This window comes from Ovis aries, chromosome 26, assembly GCF_016772045.2.
Source record: "Ovis aries strain OAR_USU_Benz2616 breed Rambouillet chromosome 26, ARS-UI_Ramb_v3.0, whole genome shotgun sequence".
Lineage (NCBI taxonomy): Eukaryota > Metazoa > Chordata > Mammalia > Artiodactyla > Bovidae > Ovis > Ovis aries.
Window position 1 is genome coordinate 41,324,029 of NC_056079.1, and position 16,037 is coordinate 41,340,065.

At 48.6% G+C, this 16,037-nt stretch overlaps 1 protein-coding gene across 5 annotated transcripts in view; it reads right to left on the minus strand.

Annotated features, from left to right (window-relative positions):
* NR1D2 (nuclear receptor subfamily 1 group D member 2) overlaps nt 1–15,748 on the minus strand; it is a 29,353-nt gene extending 13,605 nt beyond the window's left edge. The window contains exons 1-5 of one of the 5 annotated variants that reach the window (XM_027962719.3): nt 15,460–15,748; nt 5,391–5,657; nt 4,424–4,512; nt 2,525–2,669; nt 117–742 (exon numbers count right to left, since the gene is read on the minus strand). In XM_027962719.3, the coding sequence (XP_027818520.1) occupies nt 117–742; nt 2,525–2,669; nt 4,424–4,512; nt 5,391–5,657; nt 15,460–15,475 (1,143 nt within the window). In that variant the 5' untranslated portion in view covers nt 15,476–15,748. Of the gene's footprint in view, nt 1–116; nt 743–2,524; nt 2,670–4,423; nt 4,513–5,390; nt 5,658–8,803; nt 14,958–15,459 lie in introns of those variants that run through there. The other 4 variants (XM_042241433.1, XM_060406936.1, XM_060406935.1 and 1 more) reach the window with 4 other exon arrangements.
* Between the last annotated feature and the right edge of the window lie 289 nt (nt 15,749–16,037).

A 16,037-nucleotide genomic window follows, 5' to 3' on the forward strand; every position in this document is an offset into this window, starting at 1 on the left:
CCTAGCCTTCCTGACCCTCACCCCCTGCCTCTGAAGCTGGAATGGGCTCGGAACAAAAGCCAGCCTTCACATTTTTCCTCGACACAAAGTGAGCAGAAAACGTGATTTCACCATACCAGGTGCATTCTCGCTCCAGTGTTGCACAGGAAACCGTTCTTGTTCTCATTCTGAGAAAACCCATCTATGGAAACTCTATCACACACTCGTTGAGTATAGGCGCCGGAGAAGCTCACGCAGTGTCCGCCGGCGACACAGACGCCGTGCCCGCCAGGGTAGTGCACGCCGCTCCGGCCCTTGTAGTGTCCGCCGAGATGCTGCGCGCTCTCGGCACAGGGGAAGCGGCCGTGCGGCCCGCCCACACAGGGCTCGTGGTTCACGCTGTACTGCTCCAGGTTCTTAGCGAGCCGCTCTCGCGGCGGCACCGCGGTCTCCGCTGAGCTTTCGCGCGGCTCCTGATTATACATGAAGGTGTCCTTGTGCGCTCTGGTTACCATGCCGATCACTTCCTCCTTCGCGAAATCGGAGGAGGAGGGAGAAGAGCTTTTGCTGTTGTCTGGCTCCAGCTGGGGTTTGGGTCGCGGTTGTTCCTGGGCTGGCAAGGCGATCTGCTCATGATGGTCTGCTAAAGGGTCACTGTGCAAACGGCCGCTGAGCTGGCTGTCCATCATGGTCCTCATTGCACTCTGCATCTCAATCAGCATCCGCTGTTTTTCACGCTTAGGAATGCGCCCAAACCGCACGGCTATTGCAGAAAAAGAGATCCAACATCCACAGGTTAAAGAAGGCCCGTTTATTCCGAAGAGTAACACAGAACTGGCTCTGACAGCTACAGCTTCTGATCACACAAGAATGCCCACTTGAGTCTGGCCAAAAATCATTCTAAACTTGCCGGCTATGTTTCTGAGGTACCACAGGAAGCGGGAGTGGGAGAGAAATGTTTCACTTTTCTCTCAAAATAAAGCTAAAGAGAAGACTTCTTGGGTATTTTATAAGCAAAGTCTAAGAAAAAAAACTGAAATTAACTAATGAAAATCAGTTTGAAACAAACCAGCATTACCACACAGCACCTTACTAACAAGGCTGAAGACTGTGTCCTCAGGAAGGCATTCAGCTACCCACATCCATCAACGCTGGATGGATAGGTACAATCACTTCCTGACCTCTGTCCATTCACTTCTGTAACCTTATCCTCAAGACCCAACTATTAAGTGATCACCTTTTCCAACTTCTTAAGAGAAAATCTTATAAGAAAAAGAAAGAAAAAAAATCACAGTCGATAGAAATGTAGTTATTGGAAAATAAACTGGCTGGATTTTAATTAAAATCAATGAAACAAAAATAAAAGCATTCATTTGCAATATCTTAGAGGCTAGTCTTAGAATGAGTCCTGTCTCCAACATTCCTATCCCTGAGGGAAAGAAAAGCTTCTTTCTATTCTAGTATTTATACACAGATAGTAAAAATTCAATATATCCACCCAGCAAGGAGGTCTCACTGCTCCAGCTGCAGCCTCTTACACTGTCGCAACCACAAACATGACTTTATCCTCTTGCACTGTCTACCTTCGCTCCCCTCTGCACGACTGATGACCATTTCTACTCTTGTAGAAATCACAATATCCATCAAGTTTGGATTAGTATTTCTAGAGCCATAAAAAAAATTTTTATTTTAAGCAAGTGAAAACATAAAACATCAATTGTTGAAACCTGTCATTCAAGAACCTACTTATTCCCACACTGTATTTCTGTGTCAGTACATACTAGCTAGAGTAACCTAAGGGACTGCTTAAATCACCCTTCCCTAGATAAATACAAGGCTCATTCTTAGCAGTTCTCAATGAACTCCTACCCTGACCCCTCTGAAAGCCTCACAGTCCTTGGCTATGTTACTTGGAAGAGAATGAGACTCCCCAGGCACCACAGAAGAGTCAGGTCTCCCAGTGACATCGTCCACACAGGACACTGACGGTCCCGCCAGTCACCACCACTTCTGCTTCCCACGGGAGTGGAGCACGCCAGGATCAAGCAACCACCTCCACACCAGACCACAGCGTGCCTTTCAATTCTGCATCACCTTCGAAAGTACTCACAATCGGTGCCAAACAGCACGGTGTCATCTCAGGACTAAGTCACAGTGCTAATTCACAGAGGGAGAAATGGGCTCCTCGGAACGACTAAGAAAGAAATCAGGGGGAAAAGCCAAGAACTCCTATATCAAGAAAAACTGCACCTTTATTTTTTGAAAAAGAAAAAGTATTCACATCACACAGAGGAAAAGTGGGTCTTTTCACAGGCAAGAAACAAAAAAAGAAGTGAGTCAAAAGCTGTTTCTGAGATGATGATGCTAAAATTTGACTTGAATCAATTTGGCATCCTGTAAGACAACGAAATGTGTTTTTGAAAATCCACTTCACCCTGAGCACAAGGGGGCCTTTGGTGATTGACTCACAGCTCTGGTTCACACTGAGGAATAGAGCCAAGCCCCATGCGCTTTAAGAGGAGCACTCTCTGAACTGGGGACATACCATCTCTCGACATTCCAACAGACAGACACTTTTTGAAGCGGCACTGCTGGCATCTGTTCCTGTTCATCCTCATTATGGAGCAGTTTTCATTCTTCAGGCACTTCTTGTACTGAATGTTTTGCTGAATGCTTCTCCGGAAAAAACCCTAAGAACAAAGGAAGATGTAGGGATCTGATTAAAAACATCCAGGGGAACTCCTTCTAAGCGTCCCCCACACCTCATTAGCCAGTATGCTACCAGGGGCCTGAGAAGTTATTCTGGCTTGGAGCAGGGGAGAGACAACACTGACACTCAGATGTCACCGAGCTCTCAGCGGTGCCCGCGAGGGCCTGCCGGCCACGCAGAGCTCTTTTCCCCTTCCCTCTCAGAGTCTCAGTGCTGCCAAAGCCCCCGTGTCCTTCACTCCGATCACCTGTTGCCAGCCGGGCCTGCAGCCATGCTCTCCAGCTCATTCTGGAGTCACTTACACATTCCCAAACTCTTGCAATAAGAAGGACCCCCTCAACGAGATGACAGAGAATGGCGTTCCATACCGCAATTCCCTCACTAGATCCAAGGATCATGTTAGGAGAACCTGGTCTTTCCTGGATTATCATCTGCTGACACCTTACACATTCCAGATGTTCCGGGTTACTTATCAGCTACAGGTTAAGTGTCTCACACACACACACAGCTCCCAGCTGGATGAGCGCACACAGCTGCCCGTATTTACTACACAATAATTCAAGTTCATGTCCTGTGAGTGGTCTGCAAAGACCTCCACTTGACTTTTTCAGGAAAATCAAAATCACCAAAATTATTTTAAACTGCAGTTTCCTTGACTGTCCTAACTAACCACACTATTGGATGAATCTGTATTAGTGATTGTGGGATATAGCATGTTATACTTTGTTACTGTAATACTATACTTGGGCACTATATCTGAGCTAGATCTTTAAGAGCAATTATGTGTGGCATTTGTCAAGAATATGCACTTAGTTTCATTTGCTTGTGCTTTGGTTTCTCTAGCTATAAACATAGTTATTTCATATCTTTTGTAAAAAGAAAAACTGTTTATAGAATTTTTAACACAATGAAAAAGTGCTATTTCTGAATAAAGTACAGAAGTCCTGTGATGTAAGAGCTACAACACTCACAGCTCATCCAGAGCCACCCCAGAAAGTATTTCCCCTTCATGGATAGACATTGTTTCCTCGCCCACCACATCCCGCCCAACTGGGTCCCTGCTTCCGCCTTTCAGGCAGAGAAGAGTCAAGCACAGTCTCGGCTGCGTTAGTGTTAGACACTCAGGAGGAAGGACCAGATGAGAAGAGAGGTTCCCTAGATGTGAGCAGGAAGTACAGACTTCTCCCTTGGAGCTACCTGACTCAGAAATACTTAACGCAACTTACGAATGAGCTCACCCAGGGCTCAATTTATACTTGAGACTCTTTCACTTACTTGGCATCGCTTCCGAGGGTATCACATTTTTACAAGCATCTAGGAACTGCTCCCCGTTCCCAGCACCTGACAGGTCGGCGTGTCAAAGGACCCGATGAGATCTGTTCCGAGCCTGGTTTACTCTAAGTCTCAAGAAAGCAGCAGCCCCGCCCGCGTGCTCCCTGCCCTCCGCTCCCACCCAGGACAGTGCCTGACACGCCGGTGAGTGAACACTTCACACCACACTCAAGTTTGAGATAACACATTTATTTTGATCAAAATCTTAAAGGAAAAAGAAATACTACATATATTTAAATGTAGTTTTAAAATATGCTTTTCAAAATGAGTTATGTTTGTACACAACATAAAATACTCAAAACTTTAAGGAGTAGCTGACTTCTCTCCTCCTCCTGGATTATCAACCATGTAATTTCTTTAATCCCAGAATCAGCAGCTTAAACAAATGAAAGCATGCATTACCTTACAGCCTTCACAGGCATGAACGCCGTAGTGGAATCCTGAGGCCACGTCCCCACAGACTTTACACAGCAGAACCATGCCACTGAATTCTGAAGCAAAAATAGACACGAAAGGGAAAAGCTAAAAGAAAAGCTGAAACTGGTTCTTTCCAACGGAGTCCTGTATTTTGTTAGCTTGTAAATACTTTTAAAAATACACAAATATATAATGTCAGAGAAAAATCTTTATACCAAATTGACGAATCAAAAGAAATCATGCCTGATGGCACTCTCTCAAAAGGGCCAAAACTCTCTCAGAGGGCTGAAGATCCTGGACAGACACTGAAATTTTGTAAATCTAGAATTATTCTACATCAGATATGCAATCAGAACTAAGAAACCAATCCTACGGGGTTAAGAGTAAAGAAATCAGTGCCAGGGGCGTCAACCAACAAAAGGTGCGAAGTGGGGTCTCCACAGGCTGAGTCCCACCTGTGGGCAGAGTCCGACCCACCTGTGGGCAGAGCCAGGTGCCAGCCCTTCCTGACCGCACCCTGAACCAGCCTGTGACCTCTGCACTCACTCACGGAGCCACATTCCCACCACTCTGTGGGATATTCCAATCCTCCAAACGTTCCTAGCGCCAGCTTCATGAAAGCAAACGCCTTTCCCTGAGTGAGTGCTCCATTCCAGAACCAGACTCAGCAGGAGGGGTGCAGAAGGAAGACAAGAGAGGAAGGTAAGAGGGCGCCCGAGAGGAAACAGGCAGACAGACCCCCTCACCACAGAGAACAGACTAAGACAGGCCCTGGGCTGTAACTCTCAATTAAGGTCATCACTGATCTCTGAATAACTACTGAACTATAATTACCCAGAAGGGGGTGAAAAGTATACCCAGAAATAAAATGGTCCCCACCAAATGAACAGGTGATAAAGTAAGCCCCACCTGCAATTAGTGGCATCAACTGTCAGAAAGCTAGACCACTCACTTGTCACTCCACTGTGACTCTTTGTCACCCCAGGGGCGCTCGATTTGCTGGTTTTCATAGAACAATCTATTCGATCATTCTTCAGGATGCCTTCAATGCTGGACAGATCGCCGTTTTTGGGGTTCCCATTGCTGTCAGAATGAGTGCTGTTTGGAGAAGACGGGACAGAAGAGGACGCGGACTGGAAGCTGCTCTCGGAGCCCTCGCTGTGGCAAGAGGCTGGGCTGGACGCTGAGCTGGACGAGCTGATGTAGGCAATCACTCCTCCTGGAAAACAGGGGGGAGCCAGGTGATCAGACACGTGATAACGCATATTTCCTATTTTCGCAAATCTCAGCAGTAAAGTCACTACGCTGGAAAACAGGCTAATGATCAAAATTATCGCAAAAGGGAAAAGTAGCTTATTTTCTTCCCTATTTCCTACTATTCTTGCTTCCACAAAGTTCAAAGCTATGAAATCCCCCCTGGTTTAAAAGTGGGCAGGCTCTCACTGGCTCTGTTATTCTCATCATGTCCCGATCCAAACTTGAAAGCTTTCCATTTTCCAAACTGCTCCTAAAAGGGGATGCAAGACCTTCCTGAGAGACATAAAGCCAGTCGCCACGCTGCCTGGGCCGCGTGGAAATCTGGTTCTGGTCCCCTCTCTGCTTCCTTCACTATCCCTTCACGTGACGCCGTCCCAGAGCAACGGGCTCATCGCTTGCCCACCCCACGCCCCAGCATCTGGATAAAGCTCAGGTCAGTCAGGCACAGATGTAACGTCTGGAACCCGGATGAAGGAATCTATCTGGAAACACAAAGCCTTTCACAGCTGTTGCTCTCACAGTCTTTGTGTTCTGATGCTCCCCAAAGACTCCACCACTACCCACTGAACCCCAGTTCCGCACCTGCCTTCTCCCTCCTCCTGCCATCGGACCTGCAGACACACTCCCCTCCAAAGCAGCTCTTGAGAAACCCAGACGCACCGCTTGTTCTCCTGACTCACTGTTTACAGTGAGTGTCCAAGAGGCTGGAAGGCGGAAGGCATGCTCTGAGCTAACTCCCCCTTCACAGAGCTACCTTCAGAACACTCTGTACCACTTCATTAGGGAAACTCCACAACTCCCCTTGAAACTGGCTGTGACCTCTTAAGAGACTGCGAACCTTCCAGCTTAAGAAATAGCAGGGTATAATTTCAAACTTCTTCCCTGAAAGTGATAAAACGCTGCAAGAGTAACCTCATGGTCAGAAGTATTATTTTTCCAAATCCCAGGCCAAACAAGTAATTTTCATCTTCTCTGCCAAGGCCTCCTGTGGTTTCTTTTCTTCTCTCCTCCATCATCGGCCAACATTTATTGGCTTTTTCCAATGTGCATCACATATAAACGTTAATTATCTCTCTTCCATCACTGTCTTGAACTCTTATTTAAACCTACTGTTTACCTGTTTCCATCTACTTCTCAACAAGAAAGATTACGAGCCCCTAGGTGTAGAGTGTCTTTTAAGTCTCTATACATGCTTTACAGATATAAGTCTGAGATAAATTTTTTCTTTCTTTTTTTGGCTGTGCCATGTGGCATTTGGGATATTAGTTCCCTGACCAGGGATCAAACTGGTGCCCCCTGCAGTGGAAGCATGGAATCCTAACCACTGGACCGCCAGGGAAGTTCCAAGACATAAATTATTTCTAATACCTACTTTTCTGCCTTTGTAAAGCCCACATCTAATATCATGGGCAGATCCGAAACAGTATAAAGTATTACTGCTGCTGTTGTTGAGTCTCTAAGTTGCATTTGATTCTTTTGAGACCCCATGGCAGTAACAAGTAAAACAGACATTTCTGAGAATAACCTGAGATGACCATTCTGAAATAGAGGACTTCACAGGTTTCCAAAGTAACAACTGCAATTTAAGCATTCACTCTGAAATGAAAGCTTTGTCCACTAAAGGGAAAAGACTCCCCAGTCTCTTTTTAAATAACAGCCAGACTTTATAGGTCATTCACATGTACACAAACACACAGCAAAATGCTAAGGCCAAATCAATTCCAAAGAACAGAAAGTCATTTCCACTTACAGAGAAGGAAAAAAAAGGCAGGGGGATAAGTCACTTTTAGTCTGTCATGATGACGTTAGGAACCAGACATGTATTTAAGTACCAATTACACAAATCCAGACTCGGAAGCCCCTAGGAAGTAGAGCCTCAACCACAGTGCTCTGGTTATAACCCAGAAAAGAAGTGAGAGCAGGCGCCAGCTGTGTCATGAGAAACCCAACAGAGTTCGTCATACACAAACTTAAAACGCACAGTGCAGCCAAAGGCACCTGAGTCTTTTTAATCGTCTTGCTCGTACAGCTTTGAAATTTATTTTTTATTGAATATAGTTGATTTACAATGTTGTGTTAATTTCTGCTATACAGCAAAGTGACTCAGTTACTGCCAGGAGCCAGCGTGAGGAATCCCGCCCGTGACAAGGTCATGAGGAAGGAAGCCTGACAAAACGCAAGGACCAAGGACGTGATTAGGCTTCAGGGGTTCCCCCTGGAATTTCCTGAGCATCCACCCCCCAAAAAATAAGAATCTGCCTGCTTTTCCACTCTTCTGATATTCTCTGGAAAAAGTCAAATCAGGGCTTTAGTCTTCTGCATTTGAAAGGGATGCTTCAGTTAAACCCCCTCTGATAACTCTCTAGCTTGCCTGACAGGTTCCCCCAGACCTCTTACAGCTTGTGAATTGCTTATAGCCCCCCAACCGCAAGAGGCACAAAGCTTAAAGCATCTTAAAGACATAGAGCCTTTTCTAAAGAGTTAAAAATCATATTGGTAGAGGGTTTTTACTGTTGACTCAATGACTACTGCCAGGCCTCCATATTCTTTATCTTTTAGGCACCTAGGAGGATGTTAATCAATGTAAACGGGATATGGAAAAGATATATAGTAGTTTTGATGTTAGCAACACTAGACTTTTGAGTTAATTACTTTTCTTTTGTTACAAATCACTGTACTCCTTTTACTTGTTTTAAGTTGCTGAATCTTCGCTACGCAAGAATATAACTTTATTTAGTGCTTTCTGAGAGTGGCACCAGACTTTGGGAAGATCAGCACAAGTAAGTCTTCTGGTTGACAAACCCTTATCAGAAAAAAGGCTGTAAAATGTTAATTGGCCCTTTTGGCCGAAAGATGATATAAATTACCTAAGACTTGTGTATACAACTAGGTATGCAGAGAGAAAAGCCTGGTTTTGATAAGAGTCTGGGCTGCTAACACTGCATAATTTTGTGTTACCCATTGATCTCTATGTATAATCAAAAAGTATAAAAGGCCCTCTGAACAATAGAGGACGGGCCAGTCACTGGACTGGTTTCCCCCGTGTCTCCTCTCTAATTTCTGGCTGAATTCCCATCTGGGGCGTGGAGGCTCACCATGTCTACTTACTTGTCCCGGCTTTTAAGATCCACGCGAGGGGGAGCCCAAGGCGGGGCACCCCCGATATTCAAGAGGACGCCGGTGGCCCAACGTAGATGGTGCAAGCTCCTTGTCTGGAACTTTATTGGCTTTCCACGTAAACCAAGTTATTCAGCCTTCTTTCTCCACTTAATTTTCCTATTACACTATTTCTCCCTAATCTAACCTTATATTAATAAATAAATAAGTCTTTCCTCGCCAACACCGTCCTCGCTTCGAATTCCCTGGATCCACTGGGGCTGGACCCTGGTAAGTTACATACACACATACACACACACACACACACACATGCACACACACACACACACACACCCTTTTTCAAATTTTTTTCCATTATGGTTTACCCCAGGATATTGAATATAGTTCCCTGTGCTATATACAGGAGGACCTTGTGGTTCAGCCGCACTTGTCTTAAAAAGACAAAAAATACAACGCGGACAATCCCATCCACTTTTCCATTCCAGAAGCATACGCCTGACATCGGCACTGAAGCTGGAAGCATGAATCCGCTTTTCCTGAAGTCTGACCCACTTCCCGATGCCCTTAACCTGCGCTTCCCACCTGCCCAGAGTGAAGCCTGAGCTTTAGGATTGATACCTGTCCTGCAACCTGGTCCCTACCCATACACACCAGTCACTCTCAGAGCGTGGTCCTGCACCAGTGGCTTCAGCATCGCCTGGAACTCGGTTAGAAACGCAGGTTCTCAGGCCTCACTCTTCCGATGCACAGGGAAGTCTGAGGGTCACTGTCACAGGTCAGTGACTTCATCTGTGCTCAATGGGAGAAAAAGCAACCCAGGGTAATCTCAGTAACAGTAATTTTATCTAACCACTGATTTTAAAATCTGAAGACTCTTCAATACTCCAAACACAAGAAAGAGACCTAACTTTGAGTTTATTCTCACTATCCAAAGAGATGATGTGAAATACGGATCAGAACCGCCTAGTGTTTTTCTCAAGATACACATTTCCAAGACCCTGCCCCGAGTGGAGAAGGCACCCTGAGGAAGGAACTTTCTTTCAGCTGTGCTGCCCTTGAGCTTTCTCTAGTTGCGGCGAGCAGAGTCTACTCTTGGTCGCAGGGTATGGGTTTCTCACTCCGGTGGCCTTTCTTGCTACGAAGCACAGGCTCAAGGGCACCTGGGCTCAGAACACAGGCTCAGCAGCTGTAACTCACGGGCTCAGCTGCTCGTGGTAAGGCAAGTTCTTAACCACTGGACCACCCAGGAAGTCCAGAAATGAGCACTTTGAACAAGCTCTCAAGGCAAGCCCTTGCAGGCAGAAGTTTAAGAATGGTTACAATTAGTAAATTCAAGCACAAATTGGCCCATAATTTTCAAGGCTGGTCTTCTCACTAACTGCCTGAATATCCCTAACATACTGTGAATCCAAAGGAAAAATATTTCAACCTTGAAGTCTCTCAAAAGTCATGTTGCTAGGTAAAATCACCACTGCTTTCATAAAATTTTAGATTTGAAGATCACATTAGAAATCTCGGGTGGTAGCAACTGATATTTTTTTCATATTTAACTCCACTGAGAATAGGATACAAAGAAAAAGATTATTCTTAGTCCTCAACAAATCCCCAAAGGAAGTGCTCACAGCTATTTATCTTTTCTAAAGGACTACTTTACCTAGTGGGAGACTTCCCTAGTGGCTCAGGGGTAAAGCATCTGCCTGCCAGTGCAGGAGACATGGGTTCAATTCCTGGGTCAGGAAGATCCCCTGGAGAAGGAAATGGTAACCTACTCCAGTATTCTTGCCTGGAAAATCCCATGGACAGAGGAACCTAGTGAGTTATAGTTCCTGGGGTCACAAAAATGTCAGACATGACTTAGAGACTAAACTACTACTTTAGGTAGCAAATCCACTAATGTCTCAAGCGGATAAAAGGTCAGGAAGTTAGACCTTTCCAGGGCCAGGATTTCAGGCAGCTATTTACATCCACAAGCTCTTCTGAGTGGAGATCTGAGCTGTTCTGATGGCTTGAGCAGTGTTTTAAAGCTGACCGGGCAATGGAAGGTATTAATTACTCAAAACACACCTTCCTTTGCAAAAGTTCCAAAATCAAACCCAAGAAAAATTAGTGCGCTCTTATCAATTCAGTTAAGATGCAACTCCTGTCTTTTAGGGAATCAATAATAATTTACAACCAGCAATTGTGCCAGGAACCATGGAACCAAAGATGACCCGTCAAGGAGCAGCTACATTCTCTAAGCAAGACCTTCAACACTGACATAGTTGTCTTAGCATCAACCAGACATCATGCTGCCAACTTGATGATTAGCAACCCAAGAAGGTTAAAATTTAATTTCTTAGAAGGTAAGATGTACATCTAGCAGCTCCTCAATCCAATGAAGAAGGGAAGTGAAGACTACAAGTCAGCAAGAATACTGAAAATAAGGACTTCCCTGGAAGTCCAGTAGTTGAGAATCCACATGCCTTTCAGGGGATACGGGTTCTATCCCCAGTCTGGGGAGAATCCACTTGTTGCAGAGAAATGAAGCCCGTGTGCATAACCGCTAAGCCCGTGCCCCGCAGCAAGAGAAGCCGCCACAATGAGAAGTTCACGCACCGCAGCCAAGAGTGACTCCACTCGCCACAGCCAGGAAAACTCCACGCAAAAGCAGGAAAAACGGAGCCTGGCCAAAAGTAAATAAAACGTCAAGAATGAAATGACACGATTCCACACCACGTTTAGTCCTTATAAGAACCCTGTACAACTAACTTCCATTATTCCATTTTACAGAAGAGGAGCTCAGAGAGGTTAACACAGCTACCAAGCGGCAGGGCCAGGGTTGAACGTCAATTCCAGAGCACAGACTATTTATTATCTCTTAGTGAGAAGCCCTCGGCATGCAAGTAACTTCCAATCTCTCTAAATCTGAGTCATCTTCTATTAATACAAAATGGGAATATCTGCCAGAGTTAGTATAAGATTGAAATGAAATGATGTTCATAAAAGGGAACTATTAAAGAAAGTGCCTTTTTACAGAGAGTTTTTAACGAAAATGCAAGAAGGTAAAATCCCTGAACCAGCAAGTCCCAACACCTCCAAAAACAGGCAGAATATACTTCTCAGATGCCTCAAGCTAAAATTAGCTGAGGCTGAGTTGTCTCTATTTTTAGTTGAAAAGAATCCTGGAGTTGGGCCAGGTTCCCAGGCTAGGGCTTACCCAGTGGTCAGTTTCAGACAATCCAGAAGTCAGCATCCAACTCTGTACCGCTGGGAGGCACTCGCGGTCCTCACACAGCCTGGGCTTTTCTCACCCAGATTCCAGGCTGGCCCAACATCACCACCACCCCACTCCCTCTGCCCACCATCCTGGAAAATACACGCTTGAGATCAGGTCACGACTGGACTTTTTTTTTTGCCTTGTGACTTAGAACAAAACATGTTGACTCAAGAAGCTTTATGAGTTCTCTCATTTTAAAAGCAGGTTTTCAATAACTTCTACTCACGGTATGACAGAGTGGACCTATCGAAGCCCTAAGCTTCCGGTTGGGTCCCACTGTCCGGGCTCCAGAGAGCAAGATGGTGCTCTCCTGAGAGCACTTCACAGACCTGGGGAGACAGCTCTGTCGACCTTTCGTTCACACAACGTGAGCCACAGTCCACACAAAGTCCTGAGCGTACAAGGGTGCTGTAGAAGCCAAGGGTCGAGAGCTAAGGTGACAGACAACACGCGGAGTTTTAAAGAATATGAGAGTGACTGAATGATGTGCCACGTAAGAGACTACTTAAGAAGACAAAAACAAATAGGTCTCATTTTGAAAAACACAGTTCTTGTCTCCAAGTAAATTGCTGGAAAGGTGGGGAGGGGACAAGGGGGACAAGAGTAATCTAGAGCCTGGGGGGGACCCTAAGGACCAGCAACAAGATTCAAGAAGAGGAATGATGAGACTGGGAGGCTCTGCCGACCCTTATACCACGCAAATTGCGCCCATCTACTCAGCGTCCCCGCACCCCCAGGGGCAGGACCCCCAGGCCTCGCATACACCTTTAGGAGTGACGGGGGCTTCAACCCCAACTGTGCCTACAGCACAGGCATTAGTCCGTGCTCCCCACGGGGATTTCACGGACCTGCCCCTAAGGGTATGGTACTCACTTCACAGAACTTAGACCCTCCCCTTCCAGTGGCAACAGCACCTTCCGACAGCGTTAAGGGGCGGCTCGAAGTAGTTAACACACGCGCAGGGCCCAAAACAGGTCACATACACGCTCCACAGACACTCTCCATCATATCCTGGGAGAGCTGGATCCCAATAGTTCAAACAACTCTAACCCTCCCCATCCAGATTCTTCGTCCTTCAATTCTGAATATGTCATGTGGACCCAGATTTCTCTGCAGGTTCTTATTTCCAGGCCACCTTCTGAACTCCTCAACTCCACTGTCTAGTCAGGCAACTTCCTTCTTCACTTAGAATTCTTCCTATTATCTTACTGTTTCTCTCTTTATAGTAAAAACATCAAGTAGAATGGCATTTAAAGAACTTCAATCAAAATCTGTGACAAAAATGTATCGAGTCCATTTCCACAGCTTCACTATTTCTCCTCTGTATTTGTCACAGAAAGGGTCACACAATGAGTCATGATATATAGGGCAGTTTCACCAAATGGTCACTGGGTGAATATGTACTGACTAATAAAATGATATCAACCCAAAGGGAGGGGCCAGAGGCCTGCCACCAGCACTGAATTTGGCCCCACCCTGGGCAAGCTGTACGTGAAGGAAATGAAAGAGAATGCTTACTTAAGTTCCCTTAGAGGGATGGCAGAAACACTATACTGGATAACAGCTTGAACTTGGAGCCAAATGGAGAAAGAGAAAATTTAAGAAAGATAATTGCAAGTTCCTACAGTTCAGGTCAAACAATTATCTGCACAAGGGATGAAACTTAACTGCAAAACAGTTCACATGAAAAGGGTCTAGTTGACGGCAAGGTTACTGTGAGTCAGCAAAGCAGCATGCCACAAAAGCCCAACCTGCCAGACAACTCCTTTATAGCAGTCATTAACCGTTCTACGACTTCCACCTCTGGATGCCACATCCCAAAGGGCAACAAGGATGATGATCAGGGGGGAAAAAAAAAAAAACAAAACAAAAACGAAAAACGGAGCTAGGACCAAGGGATGTGAACTGGATATGGAAGGGGGGTTGGGGGAGTCAGCAGTCATCCCAAGAAAAGGTTACAATTTGTAATCACACCGTAAAATCAAAATTAAGATCAGTGATAATGTTCCAGGAAGGTTCAAATCTGAGAAAAACTTTCTAACCTTATCTGATCTCAAAACTATAAGAATTCATTCACACTGAGATAGATGAGGATGAATTTCTTAATCTTGAAATCCCTAGCAAGTAAAAGTTTTATTCCATAACAGTTACTCAAATTCTTAAACTATCCTCAAGGTTATGTAGGCCCACGGGTAATTAACAGACAAGAAAATGGCTTTATTATTCACTGTTGGTGGAAAGTTCACAGTCTGTTACCAGGGGCATGGTTTTTCAAACATAACTTAATCACAGGCTGCCTCTGCAGCCTCACTGGATTCAAGGCTCTTCTTGGGGGTTTGCGGGGGCGGGGGGGAGGAGACAGACAAAAGGGCAGGAGGGACCCTAATATTGCTCCCTAGTGGGGAAGCAACAGGAAATGGGACAAGAAAAGGATTAATAAGGTCATATCTGTTATCATGGGAATTCCCAGGCTGTCCAGCCGTTAGGGCTCTCACTGCCCAGGTTCCAACCCTGGTTGAGAAACTAAGATCTCCAGCCCTCGGGGATGCGGGGCTGGGGTGCGGGATCTGTTATCGGATTCAGGCAAGATCAGCAACCTGGGGGTCACTGGGGGTCACCGAGCGGGACCGGCCAGGGTGAGGCTCCCGGCCCGCAGGCGCCGTGGGCGTATTCGTCACGGGAGGTGTTCCACAAGGTCGACCGCGTTCCCGAGGAGGTCGTTGAAACAGAGGGTTCTTCTTTGTTGTGGAGATGAGGCAGCGCCACCCGCGGCGAGCCGTCCCCAGGCGACCCCGGAGGGTCCCCCTCGGGGCCCGCCTTCTCCGCTCCGCCCCGGCCGAGGGCACTGCGGCGTCCGCGGCCTCCCCGCCGCCGGGCCGCGGGTCCCCCGGGCGCGCGCACGCCCGGCCTCTCCTCAGCGAGCGACCCCGCGGGGGAGGGGCGGCCACGTCAGAGCCCGAGGGCGCGGGGGCGGGGCCTCCCGCGGGGCGGGGCCTCCCGCCGGCGCGCGCCCGCCCCCAGGGGCCCCCGCGGCCCGCGAATGTGGGTCACGGAGCCGCGCGGCCTCACGTGTCCCCGCCCGCCGCCGCCGCCCCGGCGCCCATTATGTAATGCCGCGTCACGCGCCCGCCCAGCCAACCGGCGGCCGCGCGCCGCCGAACGTAAACACAGCGCGCACGTGGCTCGCGCGGCCGGGCCATGTGAGGGGGGGCCGGGCTGCCGCGCTGCGGCGCTGCGGGCGGCTGGGAGGGCGGCCCGGGGGGCGCCGAGCGCCAGGCTCCGGGCGGGCTCCCCCTCGCCGCCGCCCGTGAGGGGCCCCGCTGCCGCGCTCGCCCGCCCGCCGGCCCCGCGCGCCCGCCGCCGCCGCGCCCCCCGCCCTGTAGGCTCTTACCCGCATTCACCTCCATGGTGCCCTCGGGGAGGCCCGAGGCCGCCCGTCCGCAGAGCGGGCAGCGCCCCCGCCGCCGCCTCAGCGCCGCGCCGCCCCGGGCCGCCGCCGGCGGTGGTCGCGGGGCGCCCTCATGGGCGGGGCGCGCGGGGGCCCGCAGCCGGGCCCCGGGGCCGGAGAGCTGGCTCGGGGAGAGCGCGCGGCGGCGGGCGGCGCTCCTCGCGGGCCCCGACAACAAAGCGGCGGCGCGGCGGCTTCCTGCAGCCAGCGCACCGCGGCGGCGAGGGCGGCTGACGGGAGGGCAGCAGCGACCATGTGACCCGCGCACACACCCTCCCCCGCCCGCGGCCGGCCGCTGCGGCGACTCCGCCCTCCCGCCCGCCCCGCCCGCCGCCTGCACCCGCGGCCACCGCGCCTCCGGGTTTCCCGCCTGGCCGGGGGTGCCCAACCCTGCACCCCGCCCCCCGAGGACTCCGCAGGTCACCTCCGATGGTTACCTCGCAACTCCCACCTCACCTGGCGACTCCGCGGGTCACCTCCCATGGCGACCTAGGACCCCCCCCCCCCACCTCGTGACTCCG